Genomic DNA, 23936 nt, shown 5'->3' on the forward strand with positions numbered 1-23936 from the left:
GATTAAGCCTGAACCATTAAAAGGGAAGCTCTTTGATTTGCAATTTATGGTTGTGAAATTTGATTTGGTCCATCAGAAGTCATTGATAGCCTGTCTCTGTTAATTCACAGAGTCTGCCACTGCTGATGTCACCGGCTTTTTGTGGATTTTGTGAATTTCATTTTGTCTTTGAGGTTTCAGATGGACGGGTGCGGGCTGTATTATTATTCATTTCAGCCGCTCAGTCCTAGGCCTTATAATTGGTAACAGATGAGTGTGTGTGTGTGTATGAGAGAGAGGGCTGTGATCAGTGCGCTCAGGGATGCCGAGTAGCTCGCTTGACAAGGAGACGTGCTTAACCACACACAGCTTCAGTAGTATGCCCAGGGCTGCTTTATTATCACACACACACATAAACTCAGACGCAGATGCAGGCACACACACACACACACACACACACACACACTCCACTGGTGTTTTGCCATAAACCATAGTCAGCCATGTGCGATAAATAGCCCCGGGGTTCTTAGTTCCAGAGGCTGCAGATGACTTCTGTGGGCGACCACCTATCTCTCCCTGAGGTCCCGTCAGTCTGAACCCAGCCTCGACCACAATCCCCGTGGATAAACCCGTTGGTTCTTTAGTCATGCTGGTTTGGTTGTGGGGAGAGAGTGTTTTGATCGTGATAGCATAATTGAGAAAAATTGTTGAGGACAGAAAGAGCACGCTATAATCTGTGTGATAGTCGGTGTTTTCAAATCAACTCTGCTTACACCACATTTTCAATGCACTGCAAACAATTGCAGCGGCTTTGCCTTGAGTGCAAGAGTGAGTCATTTTTATTTTTCTCTGATTTGTTTCAACCGACAAATGAGACTGATCTGCTATAATTTTGTTAGTTCAGCAGATGTGAGGCGCGTGACCCGGAAAAGTCAAGTTTCAAGATCATGCAGCGCGCAAGAGTGAAAGCCCCAGTGTGTTTGAGTGGGTGTTAGAAGAAGTCAAGTTTGTTGCAGCACACGTTGAAAGGGGGAAAAAAAATATGACAGCTGCAACCCTCAGCAAAGTCAGTCAGGCCTGAAGTAAGGAGGTGTGTCGCACCGGGTGGAGTGGGCAGGAGATTATTATCTGTTCAGCACTAGAAGACGGTAAACCAGAGGAGGAAAGCATCAGACGACACTGAGCTGAGGGCAGACAAGTTTGAATGTTGAAGCGGAGATGAGTTTCCAGCATGAAGAGCCAGAGTTTGATTTCAGCTATGTGTTTGAGTACAGCCAAGAGGTCCAGAATGAACCTGAGACAGGTGGGTACTCAAGGGCAATGGAGGGCTTTTTTTTCTTTATTGCATGTCCTGTATGTTGCACAGTGTGAGGGCACTGCAGTGTACTGTGAGACTTTAGAAGTCATTTTATATCTGTGCAAAAATGCCTAATGCTGCTAACCAAACAAAATAGACTATTTTATTGTAATGCCATAATATCATTCTTAAGTTTCTGTTTTGTGAATAATATGTTTCAAGTGTTTTTAAGAAAGTAAACAGGCGTTCAGATTTGATTTTCTATAATGTGCACATACATTATATAAATCATGCACTCTATGAAAGGTGTCCTGTGCTTCACTGAACTTGTTTTGGCATATTGAACTTGTCTGATGCACATCACATAGTCACCTCTGAAAATAGACTCTCATAAACTAATTTTAGACTGCCTACCCACATATTATCTGGTGTGTGACAGATTCATCATTTCATGTGATCCACTGCATTGTGGTTAACAAATATAGCACGCTGCATCAAGGGGAATGCCCTTCACTGGGTTTCAGACTGAATGGTACTCATTCTTTGACCACTTTTACCCTCATTGACGTTATCAATAAAAGGCAGACTTGAGGTTTACAAGTGTTGACACAGCAACCAGCCACTACAAGGCTAACTGGAGAGGCATATCTGCTCGGCTGCATGTGTCTCCACTGTCTTGTATGTCATTGCACTTGTCTGCTGGTGATTTCCTTGCGTGCTTGCCTGTGCGCGCCCTTTGTTTGTGTGTGTACCGCGACGTGCATCTGTGTGTAACGCTGCAGCAAACTCTGGCTTTGACTTAATCACAAGCTCAGAGCGATGCGAGAGTGCTGTCAGTTTTCCACAGGGGAGGGCCTAATTCACTCAGTGAGTGATGCAATCAATCAAATAAAGCATCCATCAGCGCGGCTGGAGGAATTCCTGCAGAGTACATATGACAGCAGGGAGTGCCAAATAGAGCCTTAGCTGAACTGATCAAACAAACAGAGTGGCTGTGCAACTCGCGACTACACAGCAACCACATACAGTAACTGCTTTGAGATGATTGCTAAGCTTCTCCAGATGTTTATGAAAAATGGAGGCAGTCATTCGCTGCAAGACATATTGGTAAGATGTGTGTAGGGGTATTGTTCTAAGGTGTAATGAGTTAACTGCCATTATAATAAGGGGTGCCAGTGAACGATGACGGCTATGCCATTGTCAGACTATGGCATCTGGATTTGTAAAGATGTACAAATGTCTTTGTCAAATTCTTCAACCGCTGAACACCAACAATGATCGGTGATCACACCTGAAAGCACATTTCGATTGATTTTCGATTTAGAATCAAAATCATGACACCCCTTGTTCAAATGTAACAGTGCAAATCTGAGCATTTGCAGTTGCATGCTGTCATAAACTTTACTTCCATAAACTTAAAATATACTCCTTTCTTTTCAGATGCATACAGCTACACACCGAATGTCAGCTTGTCCCTTCCACTGGGCATGGGCAACCCCTGTCTGGCCACCCAGTACCACACCCTTCAGTCCAGCCCAGTCATCTCAGTTTCTTCCTGCCACCAGACAGGCTACAGCCTCCAGAATGATAACCATGCAGCATCAGGCTATTACCTGCCCCACGGCCTGAGACCCAATGGGGCCCCAGCCCTGGAAAGCCCCCGTATTGAGATCACTGCCTACAGCCAGTACCCCGAGGATGAGGTAGAAGAGAGCAGCAGTGAGGACCACATCATCAAACGAGGCGTCAACTCCATCGTGACGCTGACACTGCCCAATGCAGATGGCTACCGTGATCCCACCTGCCTCAGCCCTGCGAGTAGCATCTCCTCACGTAGTTGTAACTCTGAGGCATCCTCATATGAGTCCAGCTTCTACAACTACGACAACTCCCCGCAGAACTCCCCATGGCAGTCTCCCTGTGTTTCTCCGAAAGGCACACCCTTACTCTTGTCCTGCCCACATGCCAGCGGCCCTGCAACTTCCCCACAACATTCACCCTCCACCTCCCCTCAGATCGGAGCTGTGGCTGAGGAAGGCTGGCCAGCACAACCTCGAGGCTCCAGGCCGAACTCCCCTTCCTGCAGCGGAGGCAACGGCGGTGGCATGGGAAAGAGAAAGTACAGCTTCAATGGCACCCCTTACCCTCGTCAGACATCCTGCTCACCCATCCAGTCGCCCATTCCATCCCCACATGGTTCCCCCAGGGTGAGCGTCACAGATGAGAACTGGCTCGCCAACACCAACCAGTACACCAACTCTGCCATTGTGGCTGCCATCAACGCTCTAACCACAGATGGAGTGGTAGACATGGGAGAGGGAATCCCGATCAAGACGCGGAAGACAATGCTGGACCACTCATCCTCCATGAGCCTAAAGTTGGAGCCTGGTGGCGAACTGCTTGGCCCAGATGGGGAGCTCTGCCATGAGGACTACCCCTCCCGCCTGGCCCTCAAGAAGGAGAACTACTGTGGAGGGTTCCTGGATGTGCCCCAGCATCCCTACTCCTGGTCCAAACCCAAGCCTTACCTCAGGTGGGTTGAGCGGCTCTAGGAACATAGTAGAACTGTAAACCTTAAAGGTCCAATCTGTACGATAGTTTATTTTTGACTCTCATTCTGAACACTTTGTTTTCGCTTTGGGTTTCTGAACTTGTCAAATACTGACGCTCTAGGTTTCCAAAGTCACCCTACCTTCTAACTAAGTGTCAGTATTTGACAAGATGGGAATGAGACTCAACAAAAGTCACAACTGTTTAACCAACCCAGTGGTACTTCCTCTACTGTCAATGTTAAACCAACACAGAAGGGCTGCCTCTAAATTTCCTTGAAAATACAATGAAGCACACGTGTTTACTTATTTAGACAGATTTATGTTTTCTAACATTCTCCTGAAGGATTACTTAAAAACAATTCAGACAGCACAACGGAATTCAAAGAAATTCTTGCACTAATGCCATTACTTTATCCCGTTGTCGTTTTTATGTTTCTACATTTAGTGTTGTTTATTTTCTGCAAGGACACGATTGTTTTAGTTTTGAATCTTCAAAGGCCATATCAAAAGGCAGAAATCCAATAGATGCCTGCTTTGCACTTCCAAAATTGTTCTCTTTGAAGATCAAAACTATTTCATAAATCATATTTCACAGGGAGGAGTTGCTCTGCATGTGTGTGCCACTGTTTCTATAGCAACCCACACACAAACACAAATAGAGACACAATGACGTGCACGCGCTCACACAAATTTACACATGCACTCTACTATATAATTGATTTTTAGACTTTTGAGTGAGGTAAGCTTTTTCAATTTCAATTGTTACCCTCGTGGCATTTTTTTCCAAGCCAATAACACACTTTCCTGTCGGAAATCAAGTGTTTGATTAAGATAGTGAGCAACAGGAAGTAATGGTGACAGGCATGGCTGAAAGGGAAGCAGTCTGTGGGTTAATCAGCCGGCTCGCTGCTCTGGTCTGTCGCGCCATCGGCCCATCTCGTTCTGTGTAGCTAGCCTGATGTCATGCACTGACTGGGCAGATAAAGCCCTGCGGGGGGAAATCTGTTCGTTTTGGGTCAACAAACAGCCAGCAAGTTCCACAAAGATGCCAGAGATTGGTTTCAGTCGAGCCACCCTTCAGGTCAGGGGTTTGCGTTTACCAGGCATCCGGCATAGAGAAATATTGTCTTGCACATGTTTGTTTTGGTTTAGATATCTCCACGGTGTTCACATGGGAAGCTCCGACTCTCCATCTCAAGAACAATGATGTTAAGAGAGGCCAGCTGTGGCTCTGAGAAAGAGATATCAGGGTGTGCTGCTGACCTTATTCCATTGTATAACTCCATTGTCTTTAATACAAGTGTAGTTGGCTGGGCTGTGCTGAGTTTTACAGCCATTAAATTGGAGGGATAATAAATGTATCAAGAGGCGATTCCCAGATTTGTTTTTATGCCCTAGAAATATCTGTCATCCCACTGTCACTTTCCTAATTCCCTGTGTCTGTTTCCACCTGCCACACCATACTAGAAAACACACTGCTCTCTGACCGGGGCACATTCTGCTCTCAATTATTCCTCAAAAACAGGCCACTAACTATTACCCAGGCCTAAGGAATTACGGACGTCAACAGTGACTTCAATTGATTAGATTATAGACTATGATGAAATGAAGAAGGATCAAGTTAGTTGGATTACACTGAAGTGTCCTAATTTATGGCTGATTTAAAGCAAGTTCAGTGATTTAGTGTCTTGGCAGTGATGCTTCCTGCTTTGCAACTCAAATTTTACTACAGTTTTAAGAATAGAATTAAACAGAGAGAGAAAAAAAAAACATACAAAGTCAATACTTTCCATATTTATGTTCCAAGAGACCTGGGAATGTAAAACACAGTATTTCCTGTTTTTTTTTTTCTTTCAGGAAAGCAGAAGCAGACACAGGGTGTTTAGTACAGAAAATATTAACCTTTACAGACAGATTCAAGTTATTTTATATCAGCCAACAGTAGAGCATAAAAACAGACATTTTCAGCATTGTTATTTTATCCTAACCCTACAAATGTGTCATGTTCCTGCAGCCCGTCACTGCCAGCTCTGGATTGGCAGCTTCCATCCTGCTCCGGCCCGTACAACCTACAGATCGAGGTGCAGCCAAAGTCGCACCACAGGGCCCACTATGAGACCGAAGGCAGCCGAGGGGCGGTGAAGGCGCTGAACGGTGGCCACCCTGTAGTGCAGGTATGTCACCAACACTATGTTAGTCAGCAAAATGGTTTTGGAATCAGATCTTTTATTAAACATCGCTGTTTACTAGAGACAAGGTAGGCTTTGTATGTTTGAACTGTGCGATAATTCGCTGTCATTACAGCATAAGTGGGAAAACACGGACAAGTGCATGCTGATTAACAGCACTTTATTTCTGTCCAACAGCAAGCAAGTGACATGAACATTTGGCTGTTACTGAATTTATGACAGCATGCAGTCAGACAGCAAAGTCAGGGCAGCCATTTCAGGGACATTTCTCTCATTAGTCTAGACTCTGACATTCTCATACTATTTCTTATTCTAGACAAAAAATATATCTTAGTTTAATTCTGAATTGTATGATTTCCTTTCAAACCATCATCATCTGCAAAAAAAATTACAACCGTTGCAAAAATGTCACATGTGAACAAAAAGTTGTGAAATGTGAAAAAGTGATTGAAGTGAAAAAGCTTTGAAAATTAAAAAAACAAAACTAAATGTTAAATTTCCACATAAGAAATGTGTTAAGTCAGTTCACTTATTCAGGACAAAGATCAGATAACCTTTTTTTTATCATACTAAAAAAATCTAAATTGATCAGCTTGTCCCCATTTATTGAAGTATACATCAGAGTTTGATTGACTGTCTATGGGCAGCTATTATCCAACATTTTACCAGTGGTTTGCAGCATCCTCTCTCTGTCTGTAGTCGCCACTCTGCGTTGCCACTCAGTGTTCCACTATCTGATCGGTTACAGTCTGCAAACTGATAACTAAAGGTATCAAATAAATGTAGTGGAGTGGAAGTATAAAGTAGCAAAAAATGGAATTACTCAAGTATCTTTAGCACTTTAAAATTGCACTTGAGGACAGTACTTGAGTCAGCTTCATTCCATCACTATTCTAAATGTTGATGCTAAAGATTTTTTGTTTTTACTGCAAATATCAGTTTTACATTTTGGTTTTCAGTCTCCTTAATTAATTATAAGCCTTGAAAAAAAATATTGGTCGCTCCCTGAGAAAAAGAAACTGTTGCAAAAAGAAACGACAAGTCAATTATTTAAAACTTCAAACTATTCAATGCGTCATATATTATCATTGCAAACTTGTGAAGCCAGTAAGGCAGACCTCAAAACCCTTTTTCTGTGACTTTTGCCAGCAGCGGTGCCCTGTATACACACCGCAGTCTATACATTTCTGTATGTGCCCGTTTGCTGTGTTATTAATGTTCCCCGGAGCTCGCAGTCAATCTACTGCTGCAAAAGTTCGCCCTGACGAGCAGCAGTGCATGCTGACTCAATTAGTATAGAGCAGGGCCATCGCCTCTCACTATTGTACTTGGCGAACACTTAAAGAGCACACGTCAGTCTCACCAGCAGCAGCACAGAGCTCCTTTCTCTGCTCCACTGTCATCACACCGCGCTGACATCTTGGTTTACTTAAGGTGGGGATCCAGCCATGTGTGCGTATCCTTAAGGTTAAGGAGGTCACTTTGCCTTTTATGTCGTCAATTCAAATTAAAACTGCACGTAACCTAATATTTGCAGGGGCACTGACCAGTTCTGTTTCAAGGCGGTGGTCCATCCCTGTGACATGCGTAGCATTAGACGCTGTTAGCGCCACGGCTGTTTTGTAAATAGATGTTGTCAGCACATCCTGGTCTGCTCAATGTCAGACGCACTTGACAGCTGTTGGCCAACGTGGTGTTATAAACAGGCCTGTCAACCTTGAGGTTTTCTCTGTAAATACAGGTAATCATCCCCTTTCATTACAAACCTTTGTATATCAACATGCGGGTGAATCAACATTTTACCCTCGCACCTCCCCGTGAGGCTGACCAGACCAAACTGCCATGCACAGCTGTGGCTGCAGGTGAGACTGGTTCTGATATAGTTTACAACACATTCTGACTCACTCCAGGGGCCAGAGGGAAACGTCATGAGTAAGCGTCCTGTGTCTGATTGTATACACAGTGTTCAGTCCAGATTTAGATTGATGACATGGGTTGTTTGTTTCATACTACGCAGGCACCAATTTATTGGCAGCTTTTGCGAGGATGTTTTCAGGTCTTACTGTGTACGACGGTCATTATCAGTAAGTAGTAGTCATGGAGAAAATATGATGACAGCTGCTTTACCATCAAACACACACCCCAACTCGCATAGCTCACACTTTACTCTTACTTTTTGGCGAGGAGTGATTAATGCATCTGATATTGAATGTGCAGTCAATTGGGATATCTTGAGGGTTTCCTAACAGTGGAAACCACTGGAAGCACGGCAGCTGGCAGAAAGATAAATCTATAAAGATGGCGCAATCATGTGTACATGCTTGAGGGTAAAATATAAAGAAGAGCATGTACTGTGTCTTCAGGGGGATTTTGCACAGTTTGTGGTACAAAGTCTCTTATAAATCTGACTGTCTTACTCTTTCTTTGTTGTGCGAAATGGTGTTGTTGTAGTCTTGGAGGATACAGCATGCTGCAGTCCCCAGTGCCCTGTGGTAATGAGTGGCAGGCGTTGGATGGGTGAGGTGCAGTCAAGGAGAATGAGTCAATAATGACACAGGGACAGGGGTGTAGGAAGCAGCTAAGGAAGTGTGCGTGTGCGTGTGTGTGTGTGTGTGTGTGTGTGTGTGCGTGTGTGTTTGTGCGAAGGACTGGAGTGAGTAGAGAGAAAAAGAGAGAAGGGGCAGAGGGAGTCACCAGGCAGCTGGGGCTTGGCTGCCCCTGGAGATGCTCTGTATCCTGCTGATTAGGGCCTAGGTGGCCCTGAGGTTGGCTGAGCATGGTGCTGGTGCTGGTGGGGGTGGGGTTGCGGGTGGATAGGAGTCAGAATCCCAGCACCCATCAGACACCGCCTCCCCTTTCCATGCACGGGTGCCTTCCTCCCTCCCCGGGGGGCCTGTGGATGTCACTCCTCGTGAACCGTTCATCCTTCAACCATCTCCCAAACCCACACCAGCAGGCCTACCTTGGTTGAAGCCCAGTCATCCACGGCTCTGTTGTTTTCTTCAGCTCATGGATGATCAGACACACGTGCCATGAGTGATGGTGACATGTGTGTTGGAAAGCAAGGCTGGATGAAAAAACAGCGAGATGAAAAACATGAAGGGATACACTGTTTCTACAGCTCACGATGTCCTTTGGGGAGACAGCGACAGATAGTCAAACCGAGATGCTCAACTGCTCATTTGCTGTTGTTTTCTTGTTATTCAATAACAACCAGAGTTGTTTCTCTGACAAGCATGCAGGAAAGTTTAGCATCTGTAAGGTCTGACATCATCCTAAGTTGCTGCAGAACAACCACACCACATTCAGGATGGAGAGATTGTGGGATGGATGAGTGGAGAGAATGGAGTGTCTGTACTTCAGCCGCACACCGATGAAAACCTCTAGATTATGGGTTACCTCGACTCATTACCCCTGTGCTGCACACACCGGCTCTCCGGGCTTCCTGTTTCAAATCTCACTCATTTATTCAGGACTCGGACTCCGTCCTTCACTCCCCTCCTCCGCATCCGCAGCCTTTTAACCTCCTCTCTCTCGATTGGTCCGCTGTGTGACCCCCGTGACTGCTTTTCCACTTTATTTACTGCAGCAGACCACAACGCCATTAAGGGGATCGAGGGTACTCTATAGGCTCCTCTCACACTGTTCCAGACGCTCCCCTCTCACACCGCAGCTATGCCAAACGTCTACAGGATGACGACGAGCCGTGCTCAGGAAGAAAAAACAACCTGGTCTACCTTCACTTAGAATACACACCGTGACATTGACTGATGACTTTTTCCAGGGGAGAACAGTGGGAATAAAGTGGGATTGTGCCGAATTATTTTCATTGACAATATGGTGAGCGAAGACATGACCTGACTCTGATCTATGATGTGGGTTCAGGTGCAGCCCAGTCATCAGTCAGCCCAAGGAGTGTGCTGCCAAGCCAGTGATCACAATTTGAGACCACGTTTCAACATTTGTAAGTGTGAAACCACTGGGTGTTTTTGAGGAGGGACCAATGGCGTTTACAGGTCCAATTTGTAAGACAGTTGATTGCTTTCAGTTTCCCAGGTCATCAAATATCGAAACCTTGGGTTAGTAGATTGGGCCTGCCATCAACCCAAAGCGAGTTGGGAACACGACTCAACAATCAACTATCCTACATATTGGACTTTTAAACCTTTATAGGCTTGACACTTTGGGATATTTTGAAGGAAACCTCAGGACAATTTCCAGCCGTCTTTGTCACTATAAAAAAAACACCGATTTTTGACAAGAAGTCTGTGTTTATGGCAATGAAACCAGTGTTTTTGACAAGACCTCGGGCATCTCTAGCTGTGTTTGTGGTGACCAAAGTAGGTATTTTAAGCCAAACCTCCTAACCTCTAACCCTAACCAAGTGTTTTTTGTGACACAAGATAAAAATTGAACCCTGAACCTGAAGAAACACAACATAAACATAACATAAAGAAGTGTAAAGGTGACTGGGTTTTTCAGTTGAAGATGTTGCAAAGGCTTTCAGGTTCAACCTCAGTCAGGAAACACTCAGACATCCGCCAGGCCCTAAGTAACAGTAGACACCAACACCTGTGGAGTATTAAACCTATCGTTCTGCTTGCAGCGCAGTCCTGCATATGGCTACTCTGTATAGGATAATGACTGGGCTATAGGGCTTTGCCCCTCACGCATACACACACTCTCTCACTCAGTCTCTCATTAAGTCTAAAGCAGCAACAGACATGGTGTAATTTCAGCAGGATGTGGCCATCATCCCTATTAACGTGTGCGTGACTTAATACCCATCTCCCTTCCTCTGCAACTGTATGTAATGCACATCAAATTTGCAGTATGGTTCCGCCACTGCGACATGAAAGACCTTGGCAAACATGTGCTCCGATTCTTTCGCATGTGCGGTTTCACCTTGGGATCCGGTGCTTGGCGGCTGCGTAATGTCTCAAAAGAAAAGCCCTGATCTACTGCACCCTATACTGTAGCTGCTAATTGCTCATTAAATCTACTGCCGCCTCTTGTTTGATATTCAAAAGGCTTGGTGTACCCTGTAGTGCTGTTAGAGCTTAGTCAGGGCTGTTATTCGTTGCCCAAAGGGGTATTTATGCCACTCTTAAATTGTGGTTCTCCATCTGCGGGGCTTCCCTTACACTGGTATTGGGCTACCACTAATTACGAGTTAATAGCAAGTGGAAAAAATGGAAGCGAAATGTGCATCGTTTTCACTGGTTTGAGGTGATAACCAGACAGCCCACAGATTTATGAGGTAAGACACTAGTGGGTAATCGAGCTATTGGGGGGCACAGCATTCATCCGTGCATCATCTTACTCAAATTCTCTGTAGGTTTGGATGATATTCATAAGGCAGGCTGTGCTGGTAACAAAGTCATTCTTTTTATATGGAATTTGGACCCTCGCTGGTCTAGACATGGGCTTGTGCTTGAAACTATGCCCTCAATGACATAACACTAAAGCGCTCGGTTCAAGAAAAACTTTAGGGGGATATAGCTGTTTGGTTGCTTATAAAAGGAGCAGCGTTTGGAGCTATGGGACGGCAGCACATTAAAGAGTTGCATATGTTGCCTTATGCATTCAATATGAGGCACTGGAGACATTAGCAGGGCTGGAGGGTGATGGAGTAAAGTCTGGAAGGAGAGACAACTTGGATGAGTGTACATTTAATTGGGTACAGCAGAGGGTGGCTGTGTGACTGTCAGCACTTGACAGAGAGAGAGGGGAGCGTGATAATGGGAAAAAGCCTGAATCTGCTGTTGTATTTCTCCTCCCCTCGGTCTCCCCCCCTCCTCGTCTGCTGCTTCCAGTCGTCTTCTCCCTCTCCTCTCCCTGATTCTCTGCGCCACGTGGACCTCTACGAGTCATGACATTTCTCCAGGCAGTGATGAAATCACTGCAGAGGGATAGAAGGAAGCAGACTGCAGGCCTGTAGAGTGTATTCACACTCAATTTCAAGCCAGGCCAGACACATCTAATTTACCAGCAAGTCCTTATTAAACATTACATGTTTAAATACTTTCTTTGAACTATTGAGGCCAGATGCAGGCAGCATTGAGAATGTCTCTGTTAGTAAAGACACAGTGGGATAAAATGTGCCATGATAGAAAAATATTTTTATTAATCTGTTGAAAAAAAACTCATTTTCATTGAGTGAAGGAAAGAAAATTAAAGGAACTCACCCAAAAATGTTCAAATCTTCACTGCAGGTGCAAAAGTTTGACCGCACGTCGAGGGTGTAAATAACTTTTCATTGGCATCTGCAGACTTGTCGAATGAGCTGTATGGAGATATATTGTTTTGGGTTTTTTTGGCATTTCTTTTTTTTTATATATGTTTTGTCCCCATCTACTTCAGTTGTTGACTGCATTTTCATTTTTTGGGTGAACTGTTCCTTTAAGAAACACAACTTTTTGAAACTTTCTCTGCCGATGATCGATTTGTAATGGTAAAAAGGCACTGGGGCATGAATGGTGGAAAATGAACGGGATGCACCCTCCTTAACACCCCTCCACATCATCACAACTGACCCAGACAATACAGCTGCATACAATTACACAATTAAAGCATCAGCTGCCATATCCGCAGTGTTTTACTTGAGCCTCAGCTATCGAAAATGGCACGTGCAACGGTGGCTTGTGGCGGGAGGTGTAAATGGATCTAGCTGACACAGTGGCAGAAGTTGGCACCCTGAAACAGCTGCAAATCAAGCCTCGATTCAAACTCGGTTCAGATGATCTCAAAATAAATATACAGTGCGTGTGCCAGATAGGCTGCAGTTACAGCGGGGAAGGCTCATCTGGTCAAAATTAGCTGCTCTCTGGTCCAAACTCACGGGCTGGATTACACACAAATACAAAGCTGAGGTCACAGGTGTGTGGAGCCTCTGTCGTCAGCCCACACTTAAAGTTTACGATACTATCTCGACTTTTTCGTTTTTATTCCCCCTTTGAGAATAAAATGAAGAAGTAAGTTTTGCACTCTGCTTGTGGCGTGCATTAGAGTGAGCGTCACAGGAGTTACGCAGAAGCTAAAGGGAGAGGGTCAGGGAGCACATATGGTAAAGGGATCAGGGGAGGTCGCCCAGGGGGGACTAGACCGCCTTCCTTTGCTGCTTGGAAGACCAGCGTCACCAAGAGGACTACCTGACCTCATTAATCACTTCCTCCTCTCCATGAGGTCACGACGGCTTTGAGTGTGGACGCCACTGTCATTCCGGCTACCGCGAGACGAGTGAAGGGATAAAGACCCCCCCCCCCCCATCCCCTCCCGTCCATCCTGCCTCTCTTGCGGGCCTCCTTGCAGCCACGTGGCGGCTGAGGTAATGGTTGGAGGTCACCGAGGAATCCAAAGAAGCCTGCCGAGGCAGAAGTGACAGACGACACAGCTTTGTAGCGCGGCTGCCTGCGTTTTATTAAATCATAAGGGGGACGTCATGCAATTTAACGCTCCGGTGTTGCAGATTTGTACCTCATGCTCCTCCATAGTGCTCTCACGAGTCAATACACAAGTAACTGGTAGCATGTGTGGCTATGGATAATTACCTCTGGTGACACCATAAGTAAAATATAACAAGCAGAGCAGGGTCTGCTGGTGAGATCACCGCATAGATGAAGTGGTCCCTTGGGATGCCAAAACTTCAAGAAGCTCCTGACCTCGGCCTAACTCACTGATGACTAGCATGTGTGACTAGCTCACAGGTCAAGACAGCTGCTAGAGACACTATGTGGAGCGGAGGAGAAAAATAGGACGGTTGGAACTGGCGATGAATGACAGCCTTAGCTTTACCACTCCCTTTACACTCCCTTGATATCTGAATCAAAGAACAAAGCCAGATAACCACTGGTGCTGGGGAACATATGGATATAAGCTCTACTAGTCATATTCTATTTTTATTCAACATAATTTGAAATTCTTTTACTGGAAAGAAAAAGAACATCCTCTGCCTCCAATCCAAAATCCAAAAGATCTGTCATCAAGTTCAGACCAAAGACGTTTAATCTTCAAGTGTATTGCGAAGCCAGACAGCTTTTATTACAGTGTCCAGACAAATTTGTTCTCAAACCAAAGACATTAGGTGTCCGTGACACTGTAGCACTAATTTCCACAGACTTCTAATGACGTAGTTCTCCAATCCTCCACCAACCTTCCTCCTCCTCACACCCCCGTCCCTAACCACCCTGCGAAGGATAATTATAAACCCATTAATCAGATAATGTCATAGGTTACATGTGGACTGCATTTTGTTATATGACTCAGTCCATTAGATAAACAACAGGGGTCTTTTATTCCATGTGATGGTACGACTGTTTTCGTGGAGCTCAAAGAAAATTGGTCTGAAGTGATGCGCCGGTGTTCGCCGGGGTAATTGACCAATTTGTGGGATCTTTCAGATGGCCGTGGCTTGGTGAGGAGCTGGTCTGGAGCAAGTGATCCCTCACAGTAAATGTCACATGCGGTCAAGTAGCCACCTGGGTGGATCCAAGGAGGTCCACTCGCTGAGAAGTTAGTCGTCTTGGTTTTCTCCTGGTTTGATCCAGATGGATTCTTCATTTTCTGATGGTTTTCACGTTGGAGAGGGAAGTCCACACCGACATCCGCCCATACGACCACTTAGCACTGCAAAAGGGCATGGATATTCTGGGAGGTCTGCAGTGTGAGACTCCACATTTGGTTGGCAAATTACTCTGGTCAGAAATCACTCACTAAGTATCAGTTGTCCTTCACCACACTTTGGAATTTGAGCCATTACACACTTGGTTAAATCATCAAAATATGTTACTTTAGGCTCTGTCAGAAAACGATCCAGGGATGCTGAATGCAAATTGGCAGCCACAGTTTATATTTGAAGTGTCGTCGACCCCAAAGTCAACAGTACTTCTCAAACTATGCACAACCGTGGAGTTTTTCTTCTCTTTTAAAAAAAAAAAAAAAGATTTGATCTTTTTATTACTTGAGCAGTAGCAGCTAATGGAGGTCTCCTAGAGGAAGTGGGAGCTGTTTGAAGTGGTGGTTCTGATACAGGAGTCTCTTTCATCACAGTGGGACACAGTCTCGGAGCTTTAATGGAAATCATAATGCATGTTCATAACTGCCCAAAGGCAAAGGGGCTGGGTCCCGTCTGCATGCCAAGCTCCATGAAGTTCTCTGGTGTTATTGCATTTAGGTGTAAAGTTTGCTGAATTTGACAGCCACTGTACCAATATAGGGACATTTATTTTACTCACCCAGTTTGTCACGGTCCTATTTTTGATTTCATCCCGTAGATACAACTTGGTATTAGCCCAATTATCAGTTCCTTGATCTTTTTAGACTGTGGACATCTTACCTTGAGAAAGACCTGAGATGACTGCCCCGATGTCTTAATTTGTCTCTGTAATGGTCACTTTCTACTGAGTCACTGTCGACTGCCTGCCTTTTTTTAACAGCAGCAGTGAGATTTTAATGAACACTGAAGTGGTTGGAAGCCAGCCCCTCCATCAGCCCCCATGTCTCTGTACCCAAGAGATCCCTACCCCAGACAGACATGAGAAACATCAAAAAACCTTTATTTTTCACCCTAGCCTGAAGGAATGTAGAAGGAGCTCAGCAAAGACCACTGAAAAAGGGTCTCCATCCCAACCAAAAAACAAACAAAGAAAGGGGGCTCATTTTCGCAGCCCCTCTACCATGTCAGAGCTATCATTAAAGCCCCCGTTAACTATCAGTAACTGATGTGCATTCAATCTCTGTTTCCTAAATGAGGGGTTGCCTGAGATGGGGGTTTTAAAATGTGATGTTGCCTCTCACCTGGGTCCCTTTGTTCTCCCGCCAGCTTTATGGCTACATGGAAAGCGAGCCGCTCACCCTGCAGCTGTTCATAGGGACCGCAGACGACCGCCTCCTGCGACCACATGCCTTCTACCAGGTCCACCGCATCACCGGCAAGACCGTTTCGACCGCCAGCCACGAAGTCATGCAATCCAACACCAAAATTCTGGAGATCCCTCTGCTGCCTGAAAACAACATGAGAGCCATGTGAGTGCTCTCAGACCTTCACCTATCAATCTTGTTCTTTCCACATTTCTAGCCCCTACTTTAAAATACCCCCACAAAAACACACATGCACTTCTTTCTCTCTGCACCCTACTCTTTGCTTTAGCTGTCCAAACAGAATGCCTGATGATAGGTGCTGTGCAGCCACACTGCTAAATAAGTGCTTCCACCCCAAGAGATGATTTCTAAGTAAGAAATAAGTTCTCAGAATTCATGACTTGATTAGGACCAATATGTGCAGGGGCTGTAGAGGTTAGAGGCTTGCAGTTGAAAAATAACCAACCAGAAGCCCTCAAGAAAGTCAATTTTTATGCCAAATAATATCGTAAAAGTAACAACCAGGCCAGAGCCATGAAACATTAACATGGTCCACCAGTGTGACGTAGTCCCGTTACAGTGAGCTTGGCCAACAGTATCTGGCAGCAAGCTGAATGGTATAGATCGCCACCACTGAACAAACAGGTCGGCTAAACAGAACACTGCACCCCAAACTGAGGATCATATTTTCAGGTTGCTCAATTACTCACACCCCTTTAGCCTGCAGTGTACTCACACTAATGAAGCACTGCATAGTTAGAGAATTGTAATCTATAGTGCACTCAAACGCTAGTCAAACCCCGTTTCCCACTAGTGTTTTTTACATTTTGACTAAAATGATAGGCACAGAGGTTAGTAATAACATTATTGTTGGTGTTGTTCAATTCAGTTACATATGTAATTGTTAGGGATGAGCGAGTACACCATTTTCTATATCCGTTCAACCAAGTTATCCATATCCGTACTCTGAATGGGAGGAGCTCAAGCTGTAAGTAGGTGGTGCTTAAAGCAGAAGCTGGTGGGGCTCGACGAAAGTTGTTAATTTATGCCTGAAATTGATAAGGGTTGATCAGAAGTTGATGTTTTTATTTTTTGATAGAAAACTATTTACAGAACAGCCTCAGACTTTAGCTTCGCTCAATGTTTCTGATCACAAGAGACAGAGAACTACTGACAGAACAAGATCTTTATAAGCTTGAATGAATAAACTTCAGTCAGCGACCCAATGAAGAGTTTCCTTCATCACGATTACATACACTGACACTCATAACTTGGAAAAAGTACATCACCTAACCCAAACCCAAACCGTGGTAAACATGCATGTTAGCTAAGGTTAGTGTTTACCACATGATGAGCTAGTGAACAAGCTAATTTGCTCTGCCCATTAGGGTGGCTCTCTGCTCGTTATGAGTTTTGGTGGTCCTGAGCTCAATCAGACTTTGTAAAAGTGTGGTTAGAATCACATGAATTGCTCCTCTAAATATAATCTTGGTTTACCTTTCAAAACATTAGCATCTGTTTTATCCTCCCTCCAGCCTTGCAGTAATCTAAGGGGCTTTGTTCTGCAGTGTGTCCAGGCAATAGCTCCTGTCCTGAGGCTCCATTCAGACCAGGCAGCACTGAATATTTTGGACTGGTGCCCAGAACTCTGTGTTATGGATAAAACCGCTGTATCTGAACATAGGTTACATAAGGCCGTTACCTCTTACTGCAGCTTGACTGTTTCACATTTTAAAATACATACATTTATTTGTTAAAGGAATCAGAATGATTAAATGCATCTCTATTTTGGTAGGACCTATTTAAACATTTGTTCAAATGCAGGGGAGCAAGATATTTATAGGACATTAGAGTTTCCTGACTGGACAGTGGCCTTGCCCGGTTGGATGATTTTAACATTCGTACTGCCTCACAATATCATTTCCGACACCACCGCAATTTCCCTTATATTGTATCATATTTAGGGGTGACCCTAAAATGACTTGACTTAACGTGTCCCTTGGGAAGAATATGATATTATGAAAAACATAGTAGAGGAAGTTGCTTTTCCTTTGTCGTCAGCACACACGCAAAAAGAAGAGGAGTGAAAGTTCTCCCTTTCTCCGTTGACTGCCTGAAAGGTCAAAGATGAAGAAAAACCTTTAACTGTCTCTTTCCACTGAGCTGTTTAACAGTCGTCTTGATAACGCAGCATCCACTTCTCTGCTCTCGTGCCAGCAATCATTTTCTAGCTGTGTGGGATGCAGACAGTGGAGAGCTGTAGTCAAACTTTCAGACAGTTTCAATCTGTCTTCCTTTCCTATTCTGGGAAAATCTCATCTCATACGCATGAAGTAGCTTAATTTAAAGCAGTATATATCCCCTTCTGCAAATTCTGAGTACAACATACTGTATAATCATTGCTACCTGTAACCTTATTAGCAAGGTAACATAACACAAGGTAGGTTTTTGACTTGTTTTTGACTTGTCTTTAGCGCATATATTGAGAAGTCTAAAGATGTCCTCATGGAAGATTTAACTGTCCCCCATCTCAAGTTATATAGGTCGTGGAAACGTACTGCAAACTCCTCCATGATGTCCATCATGTTGTGTTTGTTTTAAAACCATATGCATGACAGAACACTTACATCATGCGGGTGTGATAAGGAATGGGTGGTCAGTTTATTTAAACTGTCCAAACCAAAGTCAAGGGGAGGAATGACTAGGTATAAAACCTGACATTTACCATGTTCCAGGAACAGTGCCCAAAAAGCTACCACGTAAAATAATTGAAATGCCAAACCGTATCCTTTTCGTATTCCCTCACTTTTTTTTACCAGCCACACCAGTTTTATTTCAATTCATGAAAGGCCACGTCTGAAAATGAATGCCTTTTTTCCGCTAAGAACAGGGAAAGAAAATTCATTCCTTTACCTCCCAAATTGTGAAATGAAATAAATAAAGACAGGCAGCTCAGTGAAGGGTCTACTGCTACACGTGGCAATGATTTACAGAGGTTTAAACTCTAAATGTATGAAGTGTAAGGACTGGAGAGGCTCGCTGCAATAAAGCGACTCTGTGTACACAGCCTGCAGCTGATGGGACGTGGTGTGTTCGGCTCTGAGGATTCCTCCAGAGAACTGCTAATTCTTGGACCACTGTGACCCCTTAAAACTGTGATGTGAAGTCATTAATGTCCAACTCTGTCTTTGATGACATGCTGGATTAATAATGACACGGTCATGCTCTAGTGAACTTCCAGTGTATGATCTGTCACACCAGCGGGGACTTTGCTGCGCCGCAACTCCGCTCAGTATCTCAGTTTTAACAGCCAGAGTCGAGAAATCAGATCCGCTCCCATTTTCAGCTTTGTCTGAACAGTACTTTCTGTAGAAAATATTTTGTAGGAACTGTAATAGAGAGATGAAGTCATGCCCCTTCTGGTGGACCACCACGGGACCTTATTTCAGCAATAGGGTTTTTCTGGAATAAGGTCAGGGATTAGGTGTTAGGGTTGGGATTGGGGTTGGGGTTATTTTTTCTTAAATAAGGTCCCATGGGGCACACCAGAGGGCACAGGACTACGCCTCTCTATAGCAGCGAAAGCAGAGACTGATACTTAAAAAAGTTGTTTTTTATCAGCAAACAGACCCGCTATCTTGTTTATGTAATGTCATCTATATGATAAACTTTTCCCTTTTCTGCCTCCGTCCCAGAATTGACTGTGCAGGGATCCTGAAGCTGCGCAATTCGGACATCGAGCTTCGCAAAGGGGAAACAGACATCGGGCGTAAAAACACACGTGTAAGGCTGGTGTTTCGAGTGCACATCAACCAGCCCAACGGCAGGACGGTGTCCCTGCAGACTACTTCCAACCCCATTGAATGCTGTAAGTCACACGCCCACACAGAGAAATAAACTCACAGCAAACTGGCATGCGTTTTCTCTTGGCGTTAAGCGAAAGGTGGCATCTATTGTTGTAATCCAATAAACTGAGCTGCTATTTTATTACCTGCTGGAGCAAATTCAGTGCCTCTGCACTCAATAAGCTTTATGTGATCAAAGCAATTTGCCAAGGCAATGGATGCATTGTACATGATGCCAGACACACGTGTTATCTATCTCAATTCCCATTTTATGACTGAATGCACAAGTTATTGTGGTAAGACTACCCCATTAGCGCAGGTTCCACAAAGGTCATTTGCCAGCCCCAGTTTTGGCACGGTTGAATGAGCACATTGAAAGAAACCTCTGTTTCTTTGTTATTCATTTGTGTATATAGGTGTGATGTTATTTGCACCCAAGGAAGCCAATTAAAGTTAGATGGTGTGACAGAGCTGGCGTTATAGTTTATGGACCACAATCCGAGCTGGTTCATCATTACAGGGAAGGTTTATTTAGTTTGCTCCTATTCTAAAATTATGCAATGGGATATTCGATGAAATGCACCGCTATGTGATGAAAATATATGTGTCTCTGGCTGTGAATCTGGTCACTGTGTCCCAGAGGCTAAAGGTGACAATCCAGCCAGATTTATAGAAAGCAAAGACAGGTGGTTGGCCGTAAGCTAAATGGAAATAATGACTAAGGATCTGACCACAAAAATATTGTTTTGATCAGTTGTCCGCCTTTTTCGATGTCAAGAAAGAGCTGCTCTTGGCTGAAAACTTCCTAGCGAGGGGTCATGAAATCATCATAATAAAGTTGATAAGCCTGTTCCCCTAACCAAGAACTGCTGTTTTACTGTGCTGGGCTTGTACTTCTTGGAGTGGCTGGAGATCAGGCATCAAACTTAAGTGTGTGTGTGTGTGTGTGTGTGTTTCCCTCCAACAGCCCAGCGCTCAGCTCAGGAGCTTCCATTGGTGGAGAAGCAGAGTGTGGATAGTTACCCCGCCACTGGAGGCAAAATGATGCTCCTGAGTGGCCTCAACTTCCTCCCCGACTCCAAGGTGGTGTTTGTGGAGAAGGCGCAGGGTAAGCTCACCACACCATGTTTACTGCCTCTCAATTTCCCCTCCTAATATCTCTTTCAAATGTCTCTCTCCCTCTGCCTCTGCCGCATTTCCTCAGTCTCTCCTCCCGTCAAAATAGAGCGGGCCGTGCCAGAGAGCCACATGTGGTGTGCATTAAGCCACTATATTTTTAACCAAAGCGTATTTACATTTGCTGAAGTTTCCATTGCCTGTTCGCTGGTGCTCGCCACAAGTTAAGGAATGAATCACAACCAGGGCATGTGCAACGTCTCTTTCTCTCACTTTCCCTCACTGTCTCTCCTCCCTGACTCCCTCTGCATTTGACATTTAACCCTCTCGCTTCCTTCCACCGCTGCAGCTCCCTCCTGCACCCATTCTAGCGGATCCTCACCCTGCCTGCACGTCACTGAGTCACAGTTTAGAGGCTATTCCATTTTTTATTTTTTTATGCCCAGACGTTTTCTGCCATGCATTTCCTCCCTGTGTGGGAGGGCGCGATGGTAAAAACAGCACTGATCAAGTTTGCAAGTGAATGATCATTTCCTTGATTGCACCCGATAAATCAAAGCAAAGGTCAAGCACAGTGGTACCTCTGATGTCCGATGAAGCACAGTGCTGCTGGTAATGATGATGATGAGCAACAAGAGAGGAAGGGTGAGGGAGGCAGATAAAGGATGTTTGTTAGGATCATCAAATGATTAGTCATAGATTTCCTAACTCCTGGTGATGGTGGTTAAAAAACCCGAGCCTGGCGCGCCAGGTGGTTTATCACACGGAACAATCCGGGAGGTAATTCTTGTAAACTTTGGAAAAAGCCTTTTTTTTTAATTACGTGGCAGTAGGGTTTGGCAATATATCGATATCATATCCACGTCATGATATGAGACTATATTATCTTAGATTTTGGATATCGTTATGTCGTGATATGGCATAAGTGTTGTCTTATTCTGGTTTTAAAGGCTGCATTACAGGAAACTGATGTCATTTTCCAAACTTACCAAACTGTTCTAATCCTTGTTTTTACTCACTTAGTCATTATATACACATTACTGATGATGATTAATCAAAAATCTTGTAAAGGAAACAATATTCATCCCTGCAATATTGTTGCAATACAGATTTTGCAGTCAAAAATATAGTGGTATTTGAGTTTGTGGCCCAGTCATAGCATTTATAAAGGAGATTTCAAGTATCAAGATATACGTATATCATTTATCCTAAATAAAGCCTAAATATATAGCAGTATTATTTTAAGGCTGTATGGCCCAGCCCTACTTGGCAGGTGATTGGACAAACCATCTTTCATGGGCTAATCAGACCAACAGTCGACGAGCACTAACACCAATGGCAAATCAAACTCTTACTGAAGCCACTTGGGAGAAAAAGAAAAAACATTTTTTCCCATCGAGGAAAGACGACAATGTCATTCTTGCCACAAGTGCATAGCTTGAAGCCAGGCAGGACGGATTCAAGAGAGCACATGATCACACGATTTTGCGAATCCAGCTGTCTGGCAGGGTAAAAGAAACCCCTCTCTTTTAAACACTTCTTAAATCAGCATTGTACGTACAGTGAAAAAAACAAAGAAAGAAAACAGGACTCACTTTTAACTTCTCCCAAATCACATTTCAATTCTTTACTTGTCAACTATTCATGCTTTAATCAACCAAAAGTCCCCTTTGGACCACAAGCTGAACCAGGTCGGAAGGCGACACTTGGTCAGTAAACCACTGATTTTAGAGTATGAATCAGTAGAAAATGCTTGAATCCCTCATCACTGCTAGTGAAGCTCACTCAAACTGCAGTCCAACAATTAGAGGAAAATACTTAAAAAATGAGTCAGTCTTGACTCAATTTCCTACAAAATTATGAAAATGCTAATTTAATATTTATGAAAATATGAACATTGAATGTCTTACTCTTCCCTACACTCATGTCTCCCTCCCTCTCCTCACCCTATGAGTACTCTTAAGCACCTGAGGGGTTTGGGAATAGACAGAATTGGGGTGAGGGGAGGGGAGGTAGATGAACTTGGTAATAGGGGGTCTCCCTCCTCCTGGCTTAACTTAGTCATGGAGGGGGATCCCCTGGAGAGGAAAGCCCATACATACACAACACCTTCACCTCTCCACCCCCTGCTATTTGAGACTCATGACCCCTTCTTGGTTGTATTTCCCTTTTTTCACCCCCTCTCTGTCTGACCCGGGTTCTCTGTTTCCTCCTTTTCTCTCATTTCACTCCCTCATTCCCCATTCGTCTTACCTCTATCCCCGATACCCGTTAAAGACATTAGCCGGCGTGGAGCTCTGCGCTAGCGGGATCCCCACACTCGTGCCTGCCATCGACATTTCAGCGGTTTGTTTTCCGTCTCTGTGGTGTCGAGAAGAAGAGGGGGAGATCGAAAGAGAGGTTGTCTGTCTACTACTTAGCCTGCTTTTATGTAAACTTTAATGACCCACCACTTCCAGGGTCTCCTAAGTCAAAAAGCCCATTACGGACAGACGTACACACGCACACACACAGGAACACACACATCACTCGCTAATGGCAACTATCTATGGGCAAGCATGAGTGTGGAAAAGTACTTACGTCCCAAATACACTGTGAAATATTGTCTTTTGGCTTTTTAATCAGAGAATCCTGCTGTTTGATGAAGGTTCTCAGACGTAAGATTTCTCTGATTGTTGATTTAGACGGACCAAACTGGGATGAGGAAAAAAAGAACCCAATAAAATTATAATTATATTACAGATTTATTCTATAACTTTGGTTTTATTTTCCTCTGGAAAAGTTCATGACTAAATGCACCCATGAAATACAGAGCATTGGACCGCAATAATTACAACTCGCAGACATGTGCTTACACACACACAGGCACACTGAGACACACACATGTGAACGCACAGCCGAGCTCTTTGTACAGCACAACACCAATCACCGCTTTTGCCACAGTGGTGACAGCCATTACTGTCGCTGCCATCAAAGGTCAGGACGGCGGCTCACTTTCCAAAATTGACTCCAATAAACACCTTCCAGAAAATTCCACAAATCCTAAGAAGCAACAGACGTTTTTTTGAGAGTCCCAATCCAACTTGTGTGAATAATTATA

The 23936-nt window shown here is 44.3% G+C and overlaps 1 protein-coding gene across 2 annotated transcripts in view; it reads left to right on the plus strand.

The window, feature by feature from the left end:
* Nucleotides 1-23936, plus strand: part of LOC311259894 (nuclear factor of activated T-cells, cytoplasmic 1-like) — a 70822-nt gene that overhangs the window by 1314 nt on the left and 45572 nt on the right. For both annotated transcript variants that reach the window (XM_084357281.1, XM_084357282.1), the window contains exons 2-6: nt 2717-3809; nt 5843-6002; nt 15838-16040; nt 19571-19743; nt 20688-20828. In XM_084357281.1, the coding sequence (XP_084213407.1) occupies nt 2717-3809; nt 5843-6002; nt 15838-16040; nt 19571-19743; nt 20688-20828 (1770 nt within the window). The remainder of the gene's footprint in view (nt 1-2716; nt 3810-5842; nt 6003-15837; nt 16041-19570; nt 19744-20687; nt 20829-23936) is intronic.

Source organism: Pagrus pagrus, assembly GCF_965226575.1.
Source record: "Pagrus pagrus genome assembly, chromosome: 7".
Taxonomy (NCBI): Eukaryota; Metazoa; Chordata; class Actinopteri; order Spariformes; family Sparidae; genus Pagrus; species Pagrus pagrus.